The sequence below is a fragment of the Salvelinus alpinus genome, chromosome 9 (assembly GCF_045679555.1).
Source record: "Salvelinus alpinus chromosome 9, SLU_Salpinus.1, whole genome shotgun sequence".
NCBI lineage: Eukaryota > Metazoa > Chordata > Actinopteri > Salmoniformes > Salmonidae > Salvelinus > Salvelinus alpinus.
Genome location: NC_092094.1, coordinates 80,058,385 through 80,077,111, shown reverse-complemented (window position 1 = coordinate 80,077,111; position 18,727 = coordinate 80,058,385). Strand labels below are relative to the sequence as shown.

The 18,727-nt window shown below is 42.9% G+C and overlaps 2 protein-coding genes across 3 annotated transcripts; one reads left to right on the top strand and one right to left on the bottom strand.

The window, feature by feature from the left end:
* The first annotated feature begins 56 nt into the window (after nt 1-56).
* LOC139530703 (gap junction beta-3 protein-like) lies at nt 57-3,662 on the top strand. Its single transcript, XM_071327337.1, has 2 exons — nt 57-197; nt 1,412-3,662. The coding sequence occupies exon 2, from the start codon at nt 1,490-1,492 to the stop codon at nt 2,327-2,329; it is 840 nt and encodes a 279-aa protein (XP_071183438.1). The 5' UTR covers nt 57-197; nt 1,412-1,489; the 3' UTR covers nt 2,330-3,662.
* Nucleotides 3,663-7,089: 3,427 nt separating this feature from the next.
* Nucleotides 7,090-18,727, bottom strand: LOC139530714 (hydroxymethylglutaryl-CoA lyase, mitochondrial-like). Of its 2 annotated transcripts, XM_071327352.1 has the most exons (9): nt 18,571-18,727; nt 18,123-18,212; nt 17,788-17,895; nt 11,885-11,980; nt 11,539-11,687; nt 11,290-11,353; nt 10,937-11,125; nt 8,304-8,429; nt 7,090-8,045 (listed from the first exon to the last, which is right to left on the bottom strand). In XM_071327352.1, exons 1-9 carry the CDS (start codon nt 18,667-18,669, stop codon nt 7,944-7,946), a joined length of 1,023 nt encoding a protein of 340 aa, XP_071183453.1. In that variant the 5' UTR covers nt 18,670-18,727; the 3' UTR covers nt 7,090-7,943. The 2 variants fall into 2 exon arrangements, with proteins under 2 accessions (XP_071183453.1, XP_071183454.1); XM_071327353.1 differs by lacking the exon at nt 17,788-17,895.

Sequence of the window (18,727 nt, the reverse complement as noted above, 5' to 3'; positions counted from 1 at the left end):
AAAAAACAGATGGGCTTCAATTGGTAGACTACAAGTTTATTTTTTAAACCCCACCCACAGACAAACGCCAAAGACACATGACAACAGCATTTTATCTGTTGAGCGGGGCTAATCTATGCGTAAAACGAATTAACTACAGAAAACAGAAGAAAACTGATTATGAACTGAAGCACAAACAATGGATTGACATTTGTTAAGTAAGTGAAAAGTAGGCTATCTATTTTTATGAATGTATCTGTTCCTTACTTTGTGGATGAGCTGAAGTGAGCATGGTATAAAAAGGCATTTTGATTGTCTTACTCTGCTGATGTTGAATTGTAGCCTAAAGTTTTGGCGTAACCAGATAGCCCATTTAATTTACTATTTTACGACAAAAGTCTGAGATTGACTCTGTTCCGACATAAAGTTTATAGGTTACTCAGCCACCTGAATATGTGCAATAAGAAGAGCAGGTAAGCCTATGCGTAAAAAGTATTCTACTTTCAACTGTATCCATTCCTTTCTTAGGGATACTTTTTGAACAGTTCACATTGGCTTTATACCAAAATGTAAAATGTATAAGCAGACATAAACAATGAGGGAACAAAGAACAAATTAACATGATGGGCATTGATTTCCTTCCCTGTACAGCCACACGGTAAAACTCTGATTTAATTGGAAAATTATGCTTATCCAATATATCACAGACAACCCAACTGTTATAGCCTAGTCAGTGTGTGGTAAAGTGAGTCATTTTAAGGCCTACTATAGTAGCATATGCCTTAATTTGTATGCCCACCTGGCCCTAACCCACTGTCCCCCGGGCACCGAAGAAGTGGATGTAGATTATGGCAGCCCCCCGCACCTCTCTGATTCAGAGGGGTTGGGTTAAATGCGGAAGACACATTTAAGTTGAAGGCATTCAGTTGTACAGCTGACTAGGTATCTCCCTTTCCCCAATTCTCATCTACTGTCATCAGTTTTTAAAATGTATTAATTGCCACATTTACTTTATATGAAGGTTGTGTAAACCTTATATATTAAGAGTTAAATATTACAAGGAGAAATAAACTGTTCTAAAGCGATCTTTGTTGACAAAGTGGACTATATGAATATGAATATGTGGGATAAGTGGAAGTAAACTGATGAAAAAATCGCTTGAAAAAGGGAAACAAAATCTCAGTCAATGTAGAACACCTAAGTTCTCAAATAAGAAAAAATGTACTTCTGGTTGCTATAAAATGGTGTAGATTGAGGTCTACACATAAACATAGGCCTACACCCAAAAAGCTGAAAAGCTCCTCTTGTTTGTGTGGATTGTAATCATACCATTTTGAACACTTCCAAGGAAGGGCATTGTGTAATTAATTCATACCAGGATCCAGGTTACATTGATGCCTTCCCTCAACCATCTTCTCTTTTATCTGCTCAGGTTGCTCCAGTGTTCCATAGTTATCGAACAAAAGGAGGCAAGTTCTGAAAAAGAGACTGTCAACATCCAGCCTCAACCATGGATTGGAAGACCTTCCAAGCCCTGCTGAGTGGGGTGAATAAGTACTCCACGGCATTTGGTCGCATCTGGCTCTCTGTGGTGTTTGTGTTCAGGGTGATGGTGTACGTGGTTGCGGCGGAGCGTGTGTGGAGCGATGATCAGAAGGACTTTGACTGCAACACCAAGCAACCCGGCTGTGCCAACGTCTGCTACGACCACTACTTCCCCATCTCCCACATTCGCCTGTGGGCCCTGCAGCTCATCTTCGTCACTTGCCCTTCCTTCATGGTGATGATGCATGTGGCGTATCGCGATGAACGCGAACGGAAGAATGCCAAGCACGGCAACAAGGACAAGTTGTACGAGAACACAGGGAAGAGGCACGGTGGCCTCTGGTGGACCTACCTGCTTAGTCTCTTCGTCAAGTCGGGCATCGAGATCTCCTTCCTCTACATCCTCCACAAAATCTACGACAGCTTCTACCTGCCCCGGCTGGTCAAGTGTGAGGTCAGCCCCTGCCCCAATCAGGTGGACTGCTACATCGGCCACCCCACAGAGAAGAAAGTTTTCACCTACTTCATGGTGGGCGCCTCGGCCCTCTGCATTGTGCTCAACGTCTGTGAGATCATATACCTTGTCTCCAAGCGGATCGCTCACATAGCACAAAATACGAGGAGAAAACAGAGCACCATGGCCCTGAATGAACGGTACAGCAAGGAGAATTTCTGCAGCGACTGCACTCTGCCCATGTCTCAGCTGGAGAAACAACCCTTAAGGTCCCAGTCCCCAGGCCACCTTCAAGCCCCTTTACCGGCTCACATGCGTGCGTCTGCCCCTAACCTGTCCTCCGCAGTATAGGATGCCTGAACTATCCCAAGATTCAACCACAACATGTATGCCTATGGAGCCAGGTCTCACCTTATTGATCAAGCCTGCTCATGCTTGTTCTCCTTTAAGACTCTGTATGAGAGACAGGTTTTTCTCTAAGACTCTACTGTCCTATTACTGCCCTATACTACCATGGTGCAAGGCTTTGTACTGATGTTCCATGACCCTGGGGCTAGACAACCCTGATCTTCAGCCACACCCCATTTTATACAACTCAACTCCCACTGCCAGACAATATAACAAAAAAAAAATCTATTATTGTCTACTGTTACATCTTACAAAGCTTTTCCAGTTAGTCTCACTTTGTTTTCACATTACTTTAAAGTTTCTTGCCAGGGGTAAAAGTGCCCGCATACTAGATTTGGTTTGTTCATAGCAGAACTCGGCTAGGCGAAGCAAACGTCTGTGTTCGCATACTCCCTAAAGACCTTCGCTTGAAAAACAAGAAAAAAGCAGCAATATTACTGTTGTTTGTCCCTCGTGAGCCACCGTAGCAACATCATAGCCAGTAACACATCCTCAAAATAGTCAGAATTAATCTAAGATAAATCAAGAAATCTGTAATACATTTTCTACCGAGGATGTCTGTCGCGCAATTTTATATCTAGCTAAGATGTTTGGTGCAAGTGGAAAAGTGAAAAGAATTTGCATGAAAACTAGTAGTGTATTACCCTCAAATATATATTTTTTTTACCTTGTTTTATGATCTCAATATGAGGACAACAGAATGATAACAAATCTCTTTGCTTTGGACTTTATAGTGTTACTGCAAGATTAGTCTAAAATGGACAGTGCCTTCCCACTACTTCCCACTACTACGCTCTAATAATTTATTTTGTTTTATTTACAGCATTCATTCTAATAGAAGCTCCTCTATCATTATTACGGATATTTTTTATTTTTTACTTACTCTATTGCAAGACTACATTAGCATGGTTCCACTCAGATTTATGTTGCAAAGCTACAACAGATTGCCTGTGTTTTTACATGCTTGTAAACCAACCTTCCTCATCCAAGGTTTATGTTGATTCAAATGAGGGACAAGGAACGCTGCTATTTAATTGATCAAGTCCACTTATGCAAGTGAACCGTGGCATCTTGGAAAGCTGGAGCACATGAAAGCAAAGAAGAACAGGGTTGACAATAAAGTGGATAAAATCTCAGCCTTACAGTGTTCCTCATGGAACATTGGTGTGGATACCTGATAGCCTCACATTGTCAGGAGCAGAACCCTCACAATCAGCTTCAAACTTCCATTTTGTACATTATTATTTTGATAAATAAAATGTTTACATTTAATTTACTTCAGTCTCATTCATGTTACAGTAGTTATTTGGCATTCCTGTTGACCTATTTTTTCTGGATTCTAGAAAAGTACTTGACTTTTGGCTCCATTCAGGTGACCCTGACTGACTAGATAAGAACATCTCTAGTCAGGACATTAAAACAGACCCATGTGACATACAGGACCACAGACAGCAGTCCAGCGCAAAGACATTCTGTTATAACCATGTAATACAGTATGTCATATTGATGTAGGCCTACACACGTACAGTCAGTGAAAGGATATTTCTAACACTAAATATTGCTTTAGTGTTCATTTTCAATTAGATGTTGGAATTTCTCTGATGTTTATGTTCAAGTCATCAACTCATTGGCCCATATCTACCAGCTAAGGACAACATCTACTTGACCGTTTCCTGTTCTGCATTCTCCCAATCAATGATGACAAAGGACATAGCAGGTCCAGCTTGTCATTCAGGTTTCTCTTTGCATTAGGACAAGGAGTGGAAGACAAACACTCCTTGTCCTAATGCAAAGAGAAACCTGAATGACAAGCTGGACCTGCTATGCAGATTCCTTTAGCTTGCTAACACAGATTCCCAGAGAATCTCAACAAATGTTTATGCGCCACAATGAGGAAATAGGCAGATGGTAAAACAATAATCATTTAGATCTAACTCAGTCATTTCACTGGAACATGTTCCGGGATTCTTCCAATGGCATTGAGGAGTACACCACATCAATCACTGGCTTTATCAATAAGTGCATCGAGGACGTTGTCCCCACAGTGAGTGTACGTACATACCCCAACCAGAAGCCATGGATTACAGGCAACATTCGCACTGAGCTAAAGTGTAGAGCTGCTGCTTTCAAGGTGCGGGACTCTAACCCGGAAGCTTACAAGAAATCCTGCTATGCCCTGCAACGAACCATCAAACAGGCAAAGCGTCAATACAGGGCTAAGATTGAATCATACTACACCGGCTCCAACGCTCGTCTTATGTGGCAGGGCTTGCAAACTATTACAGACTACAAAGGGAAGCACAGCTGCGAGCTGCCCAGTGACACGAGCCTACCAGACGAGCTAAATCACTTCTATGCTCGCTTCGAGGCAAGCAACACTGAGGCATGCATGAGAGCATCAGCTGTTCCGGATGACTGTGTGATCACGCTCTCCGTAGCCGACGTGAGTAAGACCTTTAAACAGGTCAACATACACAAGGCTGTGGGGCCAGACGGATTACCAGGACGTGTGCTCCGGGCATGTGCTGACCAACTAGCAGGTGTCTTCACTGACATTTTCAACATGTCCCTGATTGAGTCTGTAATACCAACATGTTTCAAGCAGACCACCATAGTCCCTGTGCCCAAGAACACAAAGGCAACCTGCCTAAATGACTACAGACCCGTAGCACTCACGTCCGTAGCCATGAAGTGCTTTGAAAGGTTGGTAATGGCTCACATCAACACCATTATCCCAGAAACCCTAGACCCACTCCAATTTGCATACCGCCCAAACAGATCCACAGCTGATACAATCTCTATTGCACTCCACACTGCCCTTTCCCACCTGGACAAAAGGAACACTTATGTGAGAATGCTATTCATTGACTACAGCTCAGCGTTCAACACCATAGTACCCTCAAAGCTCATCACTAAGCTAAGGATCCTGGGACTAAACACCTCCCTCTGCAACTGGATCCTGGACTTCCTGACGGGCCGCCCCCAGGTGGTGTGGGTAGGTAGCAACACATCTGCCACGCTGATCCTCAACACTGGAGCTCCACAGGGGTGCGTGCTCAGTCCCCTCCTGTACTCCCTGTTCACCCACGACTGCATGGCCAGGCACGACTCCAACACCATCATTAAGTTTGCAGACGACACAACAGTGGTAGGCCTGATCACAGACAATGACGAGACAGCCTATAGGGAGGAGGTCAGTGACCTGGCCGTGTGGTGCCAGAATAACAACCTATCCCTCAATGTAGCCAAGACTAAGGAGATGATTGTGGACTACAGGAAAAGGAGGACCGAGCACGCCTCCATTCTCATCGACGGGGCTGTAGTGGAGCAGGTTGAGAGCTTCAAGTTCCTCGGTGTCCACATCAACAACAAACTAGAATGGTCCAAACACACCAAGACAGTCATGAAGAGGGCACAACAAAGCCTATTCCCCCTCAGGAATCTAAAAAGATTTGGCATGGGTCCTGAGATCCTCAAAAGGTTCTACAGCTGCAACATTGAGAGCATCCTGACTGGTTGCATCACTGCCTGGTATGGCAATTGCTCGGCCTCTGACCACAAGGCACTACAGAGGGTAGTGCGTACGGCCCAGTACATCACTGGGGCTAAGCTGCCTGCCATCCAGGACCTCTACACCAGGCGGTCTCAGAGGAAGGCCCTAAAAATTGTCAAAGACCCCAGCCACCCCAGTCATAGACTGCTCTCTCTACTACCGCATGGCAAGCGGTACCGGAGTGCCAAGTCTAGGACAAAAAGGCTTCTCAACAGTTTTTACTCCCAAGCCATAAGACTCCTGAAGAGGTAATCAAATGGCTACCCGGACTATTTGCATTGTGTGCCCCCCCCCCCCCCCCAACCCCTCTTTTATGCTGCTGCTACTCTCTGTTTATCATATATGCATAGTCACTTTAACTATACATTCATGTACATACTACCTCAATTGGGCCGGCCGACCAACCAGTGCTCCCGCACATTGGCTAACCGGGCTATCTGCATTGTGTCCCGCCACCCACCACCCGCCAACCCCTCTTTTACGCTACTGCTACTCTCTGTTCATCATATATGCATAGTCACTTTAACCATATCTACATGTACATACTACCTCAATCAGCCTGACTAACCGGTGTCTGTATGTAGCCTCGCTACTGTATGTAGCCTGTCTTTTTACTGTTGTTTTATTTCTTTACTTACCTATTGTTCACCTTTTTTTGCACTATTGGTTAGAGCCTGTAAGTAAGCATTTCACTGTAAGGTCTACACCTGTTGTATTCGGCGCACGTGACAAATAAACTTTGATTTTATTTGCATCACTTGCTTTCCAGTAGAATGGCAAAATCACAACCTCTCAGACTATATCACTCAACCATTAGGGACATACACAAATCCAATGGTTTACAAATATCTCAATGGTACCACCATTGATTGGTTTTGTAGTGCCTATGAATGAATGTCAAATCCTCAACTAATCCAGTTATATAATCACCAGATCCCTAGGTGAGTCATTTCTTCGTCCTAGTGGGATGGGGAGTGTTGTGCTGGTAGACATTTTGGCTATACTGTAGATGTGTCACAGACACTGGCTGTGTAGATGCACTAGGTTATATAACCTGTTTTATTAAATATGCATAACACATTCATTAAAAATGTTAGTATTTATTTTTTGAAAATACAGCAAAAAAATGTGCTTCCATAGATTTGAGACAAACTTTTCGAATGGCTTTAATTCAGAAGTGTAACCTTTTACAATAAATATTTACATTCAATGAGACACACCAAAACCAAGAATTAAACAGAAAAAGAAAAACAGAAAAATTCCACTCAAACTGCAGGAATGGCAGACTTTAATTGTCCTAATATGGTAGGTTTGCAAATCCTACGTGGTTTTCAAGTAAGGATAGTTGGAAGTTTGGTTAAATGGAAATAAACATAACAGAATGACTAAATCCTGTGACTTCCTGTCCCATAATAGAAAACAAGATAGTCCATTTGTTGATTCAAATCAATACATGTTTTCTATTCCACTCTGCAAACATCAAGATCTTTTTAGGATACCTACTGCAATACACTGGCAGGACCCATCCCTTTGCCACTGTTACGACAACTGGCTAAACATAAGGATTGACAAATAAGGACAAGGCTGTTTGTACACCAAGCAATTGAAGTACAAGTCAGGCAATCCCTTCATTTAACTTTAAATTATATTAAAACAGCATACTTTATTCTGAATATGACTAGTGTCCTAGTGTATTTGCAATAATCATGTAACACACAACGGTAGAGGGCAAGGCACCAGGTTGATGTAGGACATGATGAGAATGATAAGGCACCACTTGAGCAAGGCTTTCCAACTATTTTGATTTCTTCATTTATAAGCGAGGTACTTGACTTATATCAAATAATGGAGCACACACAGTTCTTACAACCATTTTTATCTACAGCTAATCAAAGTATATTACACCTCGGTGGCACAAGTGTGTGTTGCCTTAGTAATGCCTTTTAGCCTTGTCTGTAGGCATCACTCGTGACATCCCTCTTCTAGGCCTTTGTGGAGCCAGGTTCAGAGTTTGCAGGTGGCCTGGGCCACTTTCGAGCTGGTCTTTTTGTTCAGGGAACGACAGATAAAAGCTCCAGCATCCATCAGCTTTGGCAGGTCCACTCCCTGAGACAGAGGGAGAGGAAGGACAGAGTCACACACAAACAGGGAACTCATTGTGTGCACTGACCAGCTTAAAAAAAGATAACTGGTTCTCCTACAGATCAAAACCCTTTGTGTCGAAGTAAACACTGATGACAATGATGCTTTCAATACAGAGGAAGTAGAACACTATCTCGTAACAGTTTGCCAGATTCCATTGAACTGAGGGAGGAAGTGAAAGTGGGAGACCGGTAAAAAGAGAGGGAAAGGGTGAATTCTCACCGTCTGTATGCCAAGTCCGTGCAGCATATACACCACATCTTCTGTGGCCACATTCCCAGAAGCCCCTTGTGCATATGGACACCCGCCAAGGCCAGCCACTGACGAGTCCACAACACTGATGCCCATCTGCAAAAAGCAAACAGCATCTTCATCAAATGCATGCCAGTAGAATTCCAGTACCATTCATACAGCAATCAGAGGAGTCCTCTATATTGCACTCAGCTTCAGGTCTATGGTCAGAGTCGATATTCACGTCATAACAAGGAATTCCCCTCGACCACGCCCACAAATTGGGGAAAACATACCCCCATTGTAAAAGAGCCAACTTCGTCATAGATTTTTTTGTTTTATGTTGTTCAATGTACAGTACATGTAACCAGGTAAAAAAATCCCGACCTACGGTTTGCAATGCTCCCACGTAGGGAAATAGAGCCTGCGAGAAGAGCCCTGTGGCTTCAGGCTATTCGGGTTGGGAGAGTAGGAAATGTGGGGACCCGGTGTCCAAGTAGGCTACACGTACACTACCGGTCAAAAGTTTTAAAACACCTACTCATTCAAGGGTTTTTATTTATTTTTACTATTTTCTACATTGTAGAATAATAGTGAAGACATCAAAACTATGAAATAACACATATGGAATAATGAAGTAACCAAAATATTGTTGAACAAATCAAAATATATTTTATATTTGAGATTCTTCAAAGTAGCCACCCTTTGCCTTGATGACAGCTTTGCACACTCTTGGCATTCTCTCAACCAGCTTCATGAGGTAGTCACCTGGAATGCATTTCAATTAACAGGTGTGCCTTCTTAATTTGTGGACTTTCTTTCCTTCTTAATGCGTTTGAGCCAATCAGTTGTGTTGTGACAAGGTAGGGGTTGTATACAGAAGATAGCCCTATTTAGTAAAAGACCAAGTCCATATTTTGGCAAGGACAAGTCAAATAAGCAAAGAGAAACGACAGTCCATCATTATATTAAGACATGAAGGTCAGTCTATACGGAACATTTGAAGAACGTTCCGTATAGAAGAAGTGCTGTTGTAAAAACCATCAAGCGCTCTGATGAAACTGGCTCTCATGAGGACCGCCACGGGAATGGCAGTCCCAGAGTTACCTCTGCTGCAGAGGATAAGTTCATTAGAGTTACCAGTCTCAGAAATTTCAGCCCAAATAAATGCTTCACAGAGTTAAAGTAACAGACACATCAACATCAACTGTTCAGAGGAGACTGTGTGAATCAGGCCTTCATGGTCAAATTGCTGCAAAGAAACGACTACAAAAGGACACTAATAAGAAGAGACTTGCTTGGGCCAAGAAACATGAGCAATGGACATTAGACTGGTGGAAATCTGTCCTTTGGTCTGGAGTCCAAATTGGAGATTTTTGAGACCTCTGTGTCTTTGTGAGACGTGGTGTGGGTGAGCGGATGATCTCCGCATGTGTATTTCCCACCGTAAAGCACGGAGGATGTGTTATGGTGTGGGGGTGCTTTACTGGTGACACTGTCTGTGATTGATTTAGTATTCAAAGCACACTTAACAAGCATGGCTACCACAGCATTCTACAGCGATACGCCATCCCATCTGGTTTGGGCTTAGTTTAATTTATTTTTCAATATGACAATAACCCAACACACCTCCAGGCTGTATAAGGGCTATTTTACCAAGGAGTGTGATAGAGTGCTGCATCAGATGACCTAGCCTCCACAATCCCCCCGACCTCAACCAAATTGTGATGGTTTGGGATGAGTCTGACCGCAGAGTGAAGGAAAAGCAGCCAAAAAGTGCTCAGCATTTGTGGGAACTCCTTCAAGACGGTTGGAAAAGCATTCCAGGTGAAGCTGGTTGAGAGAAGGCCAAGAGTGTGCAAAGCTCTCATCGGGGCAAAGGGTGAGTACGCATTAAGAACGAAAGAAATTCCACAAATTAACTTAAGGCACACCTGTTAATTGAAATGCATTCCAGGTGACTACCTCATGAAGCTGGTTGAGAGAATGCCAAGAGTGTGCAAAGCTGTAATCAAGGCAAATGGTGGCTATTTGAAGAATCTCAAATATAAAATATATTTTGATTTCTTTAACACTTTTTTGGTTACTACATTATTCCATATGTGTTATTTCATAGTTTGATGTCTTCACTATTATTCTACATTGTAGAAATTAGCAAAAATAAATAAAAACCCTTGAATGAGTAGGTGTTCTAAAACTTTTGACCGGTAGTGTAGCTATGTGTGTGGAAAACATTTAATCACAGGTAAGACATTTAACTTGTATAGTCTGTAACTCTACTTACTCTTGTAGCTGTATCGTCTATTTGTTTGTGTTGTTGGTCTTGGCTAGCTTAATGTTCTTGTTGGTAGCAAGCTAGCGCCATCATTAAAAGGGGCAATAAGAAGCCCTACAACATTACGTTTTTCTAAGACGTGAGAACGCTCTAGAGCAGGCAATGTTGAAAAGTCATCTTTAGACATGTTGTACCTTTCTTAAATGTAGTTTTGAAATTGACGAAAATTACATTTTAAAAAAGTCACGTTGTTTTTGCTGTGAGCCAATGGGGTAAACACGGGTTGGTATCCCCCAAGGCGAGCGGGGCCGCGATGTTCTATCTAATGCCAACTGGGACTATACAGTACCTGTAGGGCAATGAGAATGTTGGCCAGGGCCTGACCGTAGGTGTCGTGGCAGTGGACTGCCAGAGCGTTGACGGGCACCTCCCTGCTCACCGCCTGCAGCATCTCAGTCATGCCACCTGGTGTGCCCACGCCTATGGTGTCACCCAGAGATATCTCATAGCAACCCATGGAGTACAGACGCTTGGCTACCTGCATTAAAGAGTTACAAGTGAAATCCTCAAACAGGTTTAAAGCTCTATAACAATGTTCAATTAAATCTATTTGGAGCATAATAACATTTACAAGGGAAGATGAGATATTTCTCCGTGAAAAGGGAAAGAATGCTGGGCTTGTTCTGAGTCAGAGGAACTCACCTGAGCCACTTTGTCTGGTGACACCTTGCCCTCATATGGGCATCCCAGCACACATGACACATACCTGAGGGAACAGAGCAAGGACATGAGACTGATACCCTGGAGTCAAACAACCTGACGTCTTAAGACGAATGTGACCAACCCTACAGAACTACAGAATATGACCAACCCTACAGATTTTCTCCATTGACAATCATTGCTCCTCATTTTCTACCTCAGCTTCTTTGTCCGTCTGTCAGTCCGTCTTACCCTCTGACTGGCACGCCGGCCTCTTTGGCTGCTTTGGTGACCTCCTCAAAGCGCTGCAGGCTCTCATCCACAGAGCAGTTTATGTTCTTCTTACTGAACAGCTCCGAGGCTGCACCAAATATGGCCACCTCTGCTGCTCCTGCCTTCACCTGGGAAAACAAACCGCAACATACTTGCTCGATACCTACAGTATAAAATAGAACACTGATTTTACAACAGTGTATGATGACACTTAATGGAATTCATAAGTTATTCTAACTTCTCGTTTTTTAAATAATTTGTGTATACGGTAGATATGATATTGAGGTGACATAAGCAGTGGCATGGAGCCCAGGTAGGAACTTACAGCTGCCAGGAAGCCCTTGAGGTTGGGGGTCAGAACGGGGTAGGACACACCTGGCCTTCTGTGGATCCCCATCATCACCTCCACCTGGTCTGCCATCTGCCAATCAGGGAAGAAAAGACACCAAAGATGATGGATAAATTAAGATGTCCCACTCAGGCCATTTACCATTTAAAACAAATTGTAAGTTCTGTCTGCTTAACGGGGTAGCTCTCCCATAGACACCAATGCATTAGCAGATGGGTCTGGTCTGCTTAGTTCATTGACTGTATATGAACTCGAAGAAATGAAGGAGTGTGATGTCTCGCTTCCTCTTCCGTCTCTGAGGACATTTCACAAACTATGCAATGGAGTCTTTGCTAAGCCCCGTCACCCTTGCTTATTGTTACAACCTTGGACAACATTTTTCCGGGAAGTCTAATACATCCACTGGCAAAATACCCTCACAATGATCTTTAACTGTGTTTCTAATACGCAATTAAACACACTATTTGGTATTTATTAAGGATCCCCACTCTCCGTGGGGTCCAGCAACATTAAGGCGGTTATTTACAATTTGAAATATTACATGACATTACATTTCATAACACTTTACCCAATACATTTAGTGTGTTCCCTCAGGCCACTTGCTAATCAGGAAACTCTTAGGGTATGTTGTGGAGAACTGTCATTACAATTGCTTCACGGGAACCTGGTTAAATGATGTTTGTAGTGTAGAAAACCACTGAATGGCTCTGAATTCACTGTCAGCATGCAGTCAAAGCTACAACCACTTTTGGAACTAACAGCAGATGGGAGTTGTATTCATAACAACTTGGCTAAACATACATTTTGAGAAAACAAGTTATATTAAGTGGCTAGCTAGTGTTAGCAACATTTGGTGGTCAATGAGACTGAGAGCTAGCTAACCAGCTGAGCTAGGAAAGAATGTAATAAAAGTATAATTTAGGATTAGAAAAATACTCCATTAACAGGCTGTGCATTTCAGGAATCAAATTAGCAAGTACTCCTGGTGCACTGCTCAATTACTTAACCATTTACATATTAATTTAAAAGAAAAATCTCCGTTTTCATTTAATTTAAACGTGAGCTTGGCTCAGGTTAGCTAGCTAAGTTATATTCATAATAACTCATCTGCTATCGACATCAGGATATGATCTGAGTGCACTAGTTACAGTGCCTTCAGAATGTCTTCATACCCCTTGACCTATTCCACAATGTTGTGTTATAGCCTAAATTCAAAATGTATAAAATAGTTTTCTACACACAACACTCCATAATGACAAAGTAAAAACATGTTTTTCAAAATGTTTGCAAATGTACTGAAAATAAAATACAGAAATATATAATTTACATAAGTATTCACACCCGAGTCAATACATTGTAGAAGCACCTTTGGCAGCGATTACAGCTTTGAGTCGTTTTGGTTATGTCTGTATCACCTTTGCACATCTGGATTTAGGTATTTTCTCCCATTCTTCCTTGCAGCTTTTTTCAAGCTCTGTTAAGTGAACAATAACATTCAAGTCTTTCCATGGGATTAAAGTCTGGGTTTTAGCTGGGCCACTCAAGGACTTTCACATTGTTGTTCTGAAGCCATTCCAGTCGAATTCGTTATTAGAAAAGCACAAACATAACATTTTCCTTCACAACGTAAATGAGATATTTCTGTATTTAATTTTCAATAAATTTGAAAATATGTTTTCACTGTCATTATGGGTGAGAGAAAAAATATTTAAATTTTTTAAAATTCAGTCTATAACAACATGTGGAATAAGTCAAGGGGTATGAATACTTTCTGAAGGCACTGTAGCTCGAAAAGTGGTTAGTAGCTTTGACTGCGTGCTGGCAGTGCATTTAGACCCATCCAGTGGTTAGGCACACTTCAAACTTCATTTTACCAGGTTCCTGTGAAGCAATTGTAACGACAGTCTACCACAACACACGTAAGAGTCTCCTGAACAGCAAGAGTTTAATAATGTTTCATCTGTATATTCTATAAAGGAAAAATGGGTGTCAAATTAAGCTTTACAGTTTGCTCTGTAATATTAGCAGTATTTTGATTTCAATAATTTTCTCACAAATAAACAATATTGAAAAATATAAACATGAATATTGAAAATATAAAACATTTGATTTGTCTAATTTCTCAATATATTGAACATAATTTACTGTACAGGCATATCAAAGTTCTAGAGTGGGATCTCTGCTAGTTTGAGTTATGTTCCAATTTGTAAAGCATTTCCAACAGAGTGAATGTGAAAATGGATTAAAATTGGTCACCCTCTGCTGGTTATTTGCAGGATGTGCAATGATACAATCCAACAGCATACCACCCTGCATCCCACTGCTGGCTTGTCTCTGAAGCTAAGTAGGGTTGGTCCTGCTTAGACCAGATGCTCCTGGAAGTAGTGTTGGAGGGCCAGTAGGAGGCACTCTTTCCTCTGGTCTAAAAAAAATATCCCAATGCCCCAGGGCAGTGATTGGGGACATTGCCTTTTGTAGGGTGCCGTCTTTCAGATGGGACATTAAACTGGTGTCCTGACTCTCTGTGCTCACGAAAGATCCCATGGCACGTAAGAGCAGGGGTGTTAACCTTGGTGTCCTGGCTAAATTTCCAATCTGGCCCTCATACCGTCATGGTCACCTAATCATCCCCAGCTTACAATTGGCTCATACATCACCCTCCTCTCCCCTGTAACTATTCCCCAGGTCATTGCTGTAAATGAGCATGAGTTCTCAGTCAACTTACCTGGTAAAATAAGTTATATTTTCATTTTTTTTTTTTTAAATACAAGTAAAAGAGAGGCTGTGATTGCCAACTATGCCAATTTCTCTGTAGAAAAATGGGCAATAACTCTAAAACTACCCGAGATTCCACTCTGGAACTTTGATATGCCCGTAGAGTATATTATGTTCAACAATATATCGATATATAACAATAGACATGTTTTATATTTTCTATAATTATGTTAATATTTTTCAATATTCATATATGAATGTAATAAAATTGTTATTGAAATCAAAATACTACCCATATTACAGAGCAAGTAGTAAAGCTTCATATGAAACACATTTTTCCTCTGTAGCACATACAAATGAAACATTATGGAGTCTTAAAGGAGGCCTGGGTAAGGCCAAAATGTAAAATGTTCTAACTTTAAGTATTTCTCTATTAAGATACGAATGTCAAATACACTGCTCAAAAAAATAAAGGGAACACTTAAACAACACAATGTAACTCCAAGTCAATCACACTTCTGTGAAATCAAACTGTCCACTTAGGAAGCAACACTGATTGACAATAAATTTCACATGCTGTTGTGCAAATGGAATAGACAAAAGGTGGAAATTATAGGCAATTAGCAAGACACCCCCAATAAAGGAGTGGTTCTGCAGGTGGTGACCACAGACCACTTCTCAGTTCCTATGCTTCCTGGCTGATGTTTTGGTCACTTTTGAATGTTGGCGGTGCTTTCACTCTAGTGGTAGCATGAGACGGAGTCTACAACCCACACAAGTGGCTCAGGTAGTGCAGCTCATCCAGGATGGCACATCAATGCGAGCTGTGGCAAGAAGGTTTGCTGTGTCTGTCAGCGTAGTGTCCAGAGCATGGAGGCGCTACCAGAAGACAGGCCAGTACATCAGGAGACGTGGAGGAGGCCGTAGGAGGGCAACAACCCAGCAGCATGACCGCTACCTCCGCCTTTGTGCAAGGAGGAGCAGGTGAGGCACTGCCAGAGCCCTGCAAAATGACCTCCAGCAGGCCACAAATGTGCATGTGTCTGCTCAAACGGTCAGAAACAGACTCCATGAGGGTGGTATGAGGGCCCGACGTCCACAGGTGGGGGTTGTGCTTACAGCCCAACACCGTGCAGGACGTTTGGCATTTGCCAGAGAACACCAAGATTGGCAAATTCGCCACTGTGCTCTTCACAGATGAAAGCAGGTTCACACTGAGCACATGTGACAGACGTGACAGAGTCTGGAGACGCCGTGGAGAACGTTCTGCTGCCTGCAACATCCTCCAGCATGACCGGTTTGGCGGTGGGTCAGTCATGGTGTGGGGTGGCATTTCTTTGGGGGGCCGCACAGCCCTCCATGTGCTCGCCAGAGGTAGCCTGACTGCCATTAGGTACCGAGATGAGATCCTCAGACCCCTTGTGAGACCATATGCTGGTGCGGTTGGCCCTGGGTTCCTCTTAATGCAAGACAATGCTAGACCTCATGTAGCTGGAGTGTGTCAGCAGTTCCTGCAAGAGGAAGGCATTGATGCTATGGACTGGCCCGCCCGTTCCCCAGACCTGAATCCAATTGAGCACATCTGGGACAACATGTCTCGCTCCATCCACCAACGCCACGTTGCACCACAGACTGTCCAGGAGTTGGCGGATGCTTTAGTCCAGGTCTGGGAGGAGATCCCTCAGGAGACCATCCGCCACCTCATCAGGAGCATGCCCAGGCGTTGTAGGGAGGTCATACAGGCACGTGGAGGCCACACACACTACTGAGCCTCATTTTGACTTGTTTTAAGGACATTACATTACAGTTGGTGGTTGAGGATTTCCCTCTAGTGGTGCGGGGGCTGTGCTTTGGCAAAGTGGGTGGGGTTATATCCTTCCTATTTGGCCCTGTCCGGGGGTTTCTTCGGATGGGGCCACAGTGTCTCCTGACCGCTCCTGTCTCAGCCTCCAGTATTTATGCTGCAGTAGTTTGTGTCGGGGGGCTAGGGTCAGTTGGTTACCTGGAGTACTTCTCCTGTCTTATCCAGTGTCCTGTGTGAATTTAAGTATGCTCTCTCTAATTCTCTCGTTCTCTCTTTCTCTCTGAGAACCTGAGCCCTAGGACCATACGTCAGGACTACCGGGCATGATGACACCTTGCTGTCCCCAGTCCGCCTGGCCTTGCTGCTATTCCAGTTTCAACTGTTCTGCCTGTGGTTACGGAACCCCTACCTGTCCCAGACCTGCTGTTTTCAACTCTTAATGATCGGCTATGAAAAGCCAACTGAGATTTATTCCTGATTATTATTTGACCATGCTTGTCATTTATGAACATTTTGAAAATCTTGGCTCTCTCTAATTTTCTCCTTCTCTCTTTCTTTCTCTCGGAGGACCTGAGCCCTAGGACCATACGTCGGGACTACCGGCCGTGGTGACTCCTTGCTGTCCCCAGTCCGCCTGGCCTTGCTGCTATTCCAGTTTCAACTGTTCTGCCTGCGGTCATGGAACCCCTACCTGTCCCAGACCTGCTGTTTTCAACTCTTAATGATCGGCTATGAAAAGCCAACTGAAAATTATTCATGATTATTATTTGACCATGCTTGTCACTTATGAACATTTTTGAACATCTTGGCATAGTTCTGTTATAATCTCCACCCGGCACAGCCAGAAGAGGACTGGCCACCCCTCATAGCCTGGTTCCTCTCTAGGTTTCTTCCTAGGTTTTGGCCTTTCTAGGGAGTTTTTCCTAGCCACCGTGCTTCTACACCTGCATTACTAGCTGTTTGGGGTTTTAGGCTGGGTGTCTGTACAGCACTTCGAGATATTAGCTGATGTACGAAGGGCTATATAAAATAAAATTGATTGATTGATTGATTGATTACATCAAAGTTGGATCAGCCTGTAGTGTGGTTTTCCACTTTAATTTTGAGTGTGACTCCAAATCCAGACCTCCATGGGTTGATAAATTTGATTTCCATTGATAATTTTTGTGTGATTTTGTTGTCAGCACATTCAACTATGTAAAGAAAAAATAAGAATATTTCATTCATTCAGATCTAGGATGTGTTATTTTAGTGTTCCCTTTATTTTTTTGAGCAGTGTATATGTCAACAATCCTTCCAAAGGACCCTTCTATGGCATTCAATTTAGTTAAAATTCCCCAAATCACTCTAGTAAGCTCACCTGTGGAACCCATTTCGGGGAGACAAAGCTCGTGGCTTCGATGACAGAAAGACCTGCCTCTGAGAGCATGTCAATCAGGTGAATCTTAACTTCAGAAGGAACGACAGTCTGACAGGGCCAACAGGAGAGAGACAGGAGTTATGACAATAACATCTGCAACAGACTGCAACCGGTGGCTTTTGACCCAGTTCCCCATAACTGGAATGACTAACTTTTTCCTCATGAGTTTGAGTGACACGCCCACCCACTCAAGCCAATGCAATGGACCGCCAAAAATATGTAATTCACTGGTGGACTGATTAAAAGTATAAAATCTTAATAAAGTGAAATATTACCTTCTCATTTTGCAGGCCATCCCTGGGTCCCACCTCCACTATCTTTACCCTCTCTGGGAGAGTTTTCCCTGTAGACGCGCCATCCTGAACCTGTCAACAGAGCGTTGTTAGACAGTGCACGTAACGTTAGTTAAAAGCAACGCACACAAGAACCACACACGCTCAGATTAAGGCAAACCATATCGCATTATGTCTATGACATTGACGGTTATACCAAAATATAGTATCACACACACATTTTATAAGCGGCCTTTATCATCAATTCTAACAAAAACAGCTAGCTAACCTAGTATCAATGATACTGGTACTGTAGTCGCTAGCTAGCAAACGTAGGCTAACAACGGGCGCTTGTGTTTAAAGGGCACTCATTTGTAATCAAATGTAGCTAGTCAAAAAAGCAAGCCACTGCATTGAGGAGACATTGAAAAAGAAAAACATATGGACTTACTAATTTTGCCACTGCTGCTGGACGACTCAAGGATAAACATTGATGACCCATTCTAGAACCAAAACAGCTTCTGTTGACAAATCTCATGACTGCCGCCATTTTAGTCCAACATTAGCGTTAACGTCAATTTCTTCTTCTTTGGTATCATGGCGTTCGC

Coding starts and splice junctions, on each gene's coding strand:
- LOC139530703 (XM_071327337.1), top strand. CDS start 1,490: ATGGATTGGAAGACCTTCCAAGCCCTGCTGAGTGGGGTGAATAAGTAC.
- LOC139530714 (XM_071327352.1), bottom strand. CDS start 18,669: ATGGCGGCAGTCATGAGATTTGTCAACAGAAGCTGTTTTGGTTCTAGA. Junction 18,213..18,570: donor CAGCAGCAGTGGCAAAATTA/GTAAGTCCATAT, acceptor CTCTGTTGACAG/GTTCAGGATGGCGCGTCTAC. Junction 11,688..11,884: donor TCAAGGGCTTCCTGGCAGCT/GTAAGTTCCTAC, acceptor TTGTTTTCCCAG/GTGAAGGCAGGAGCAGCAGA.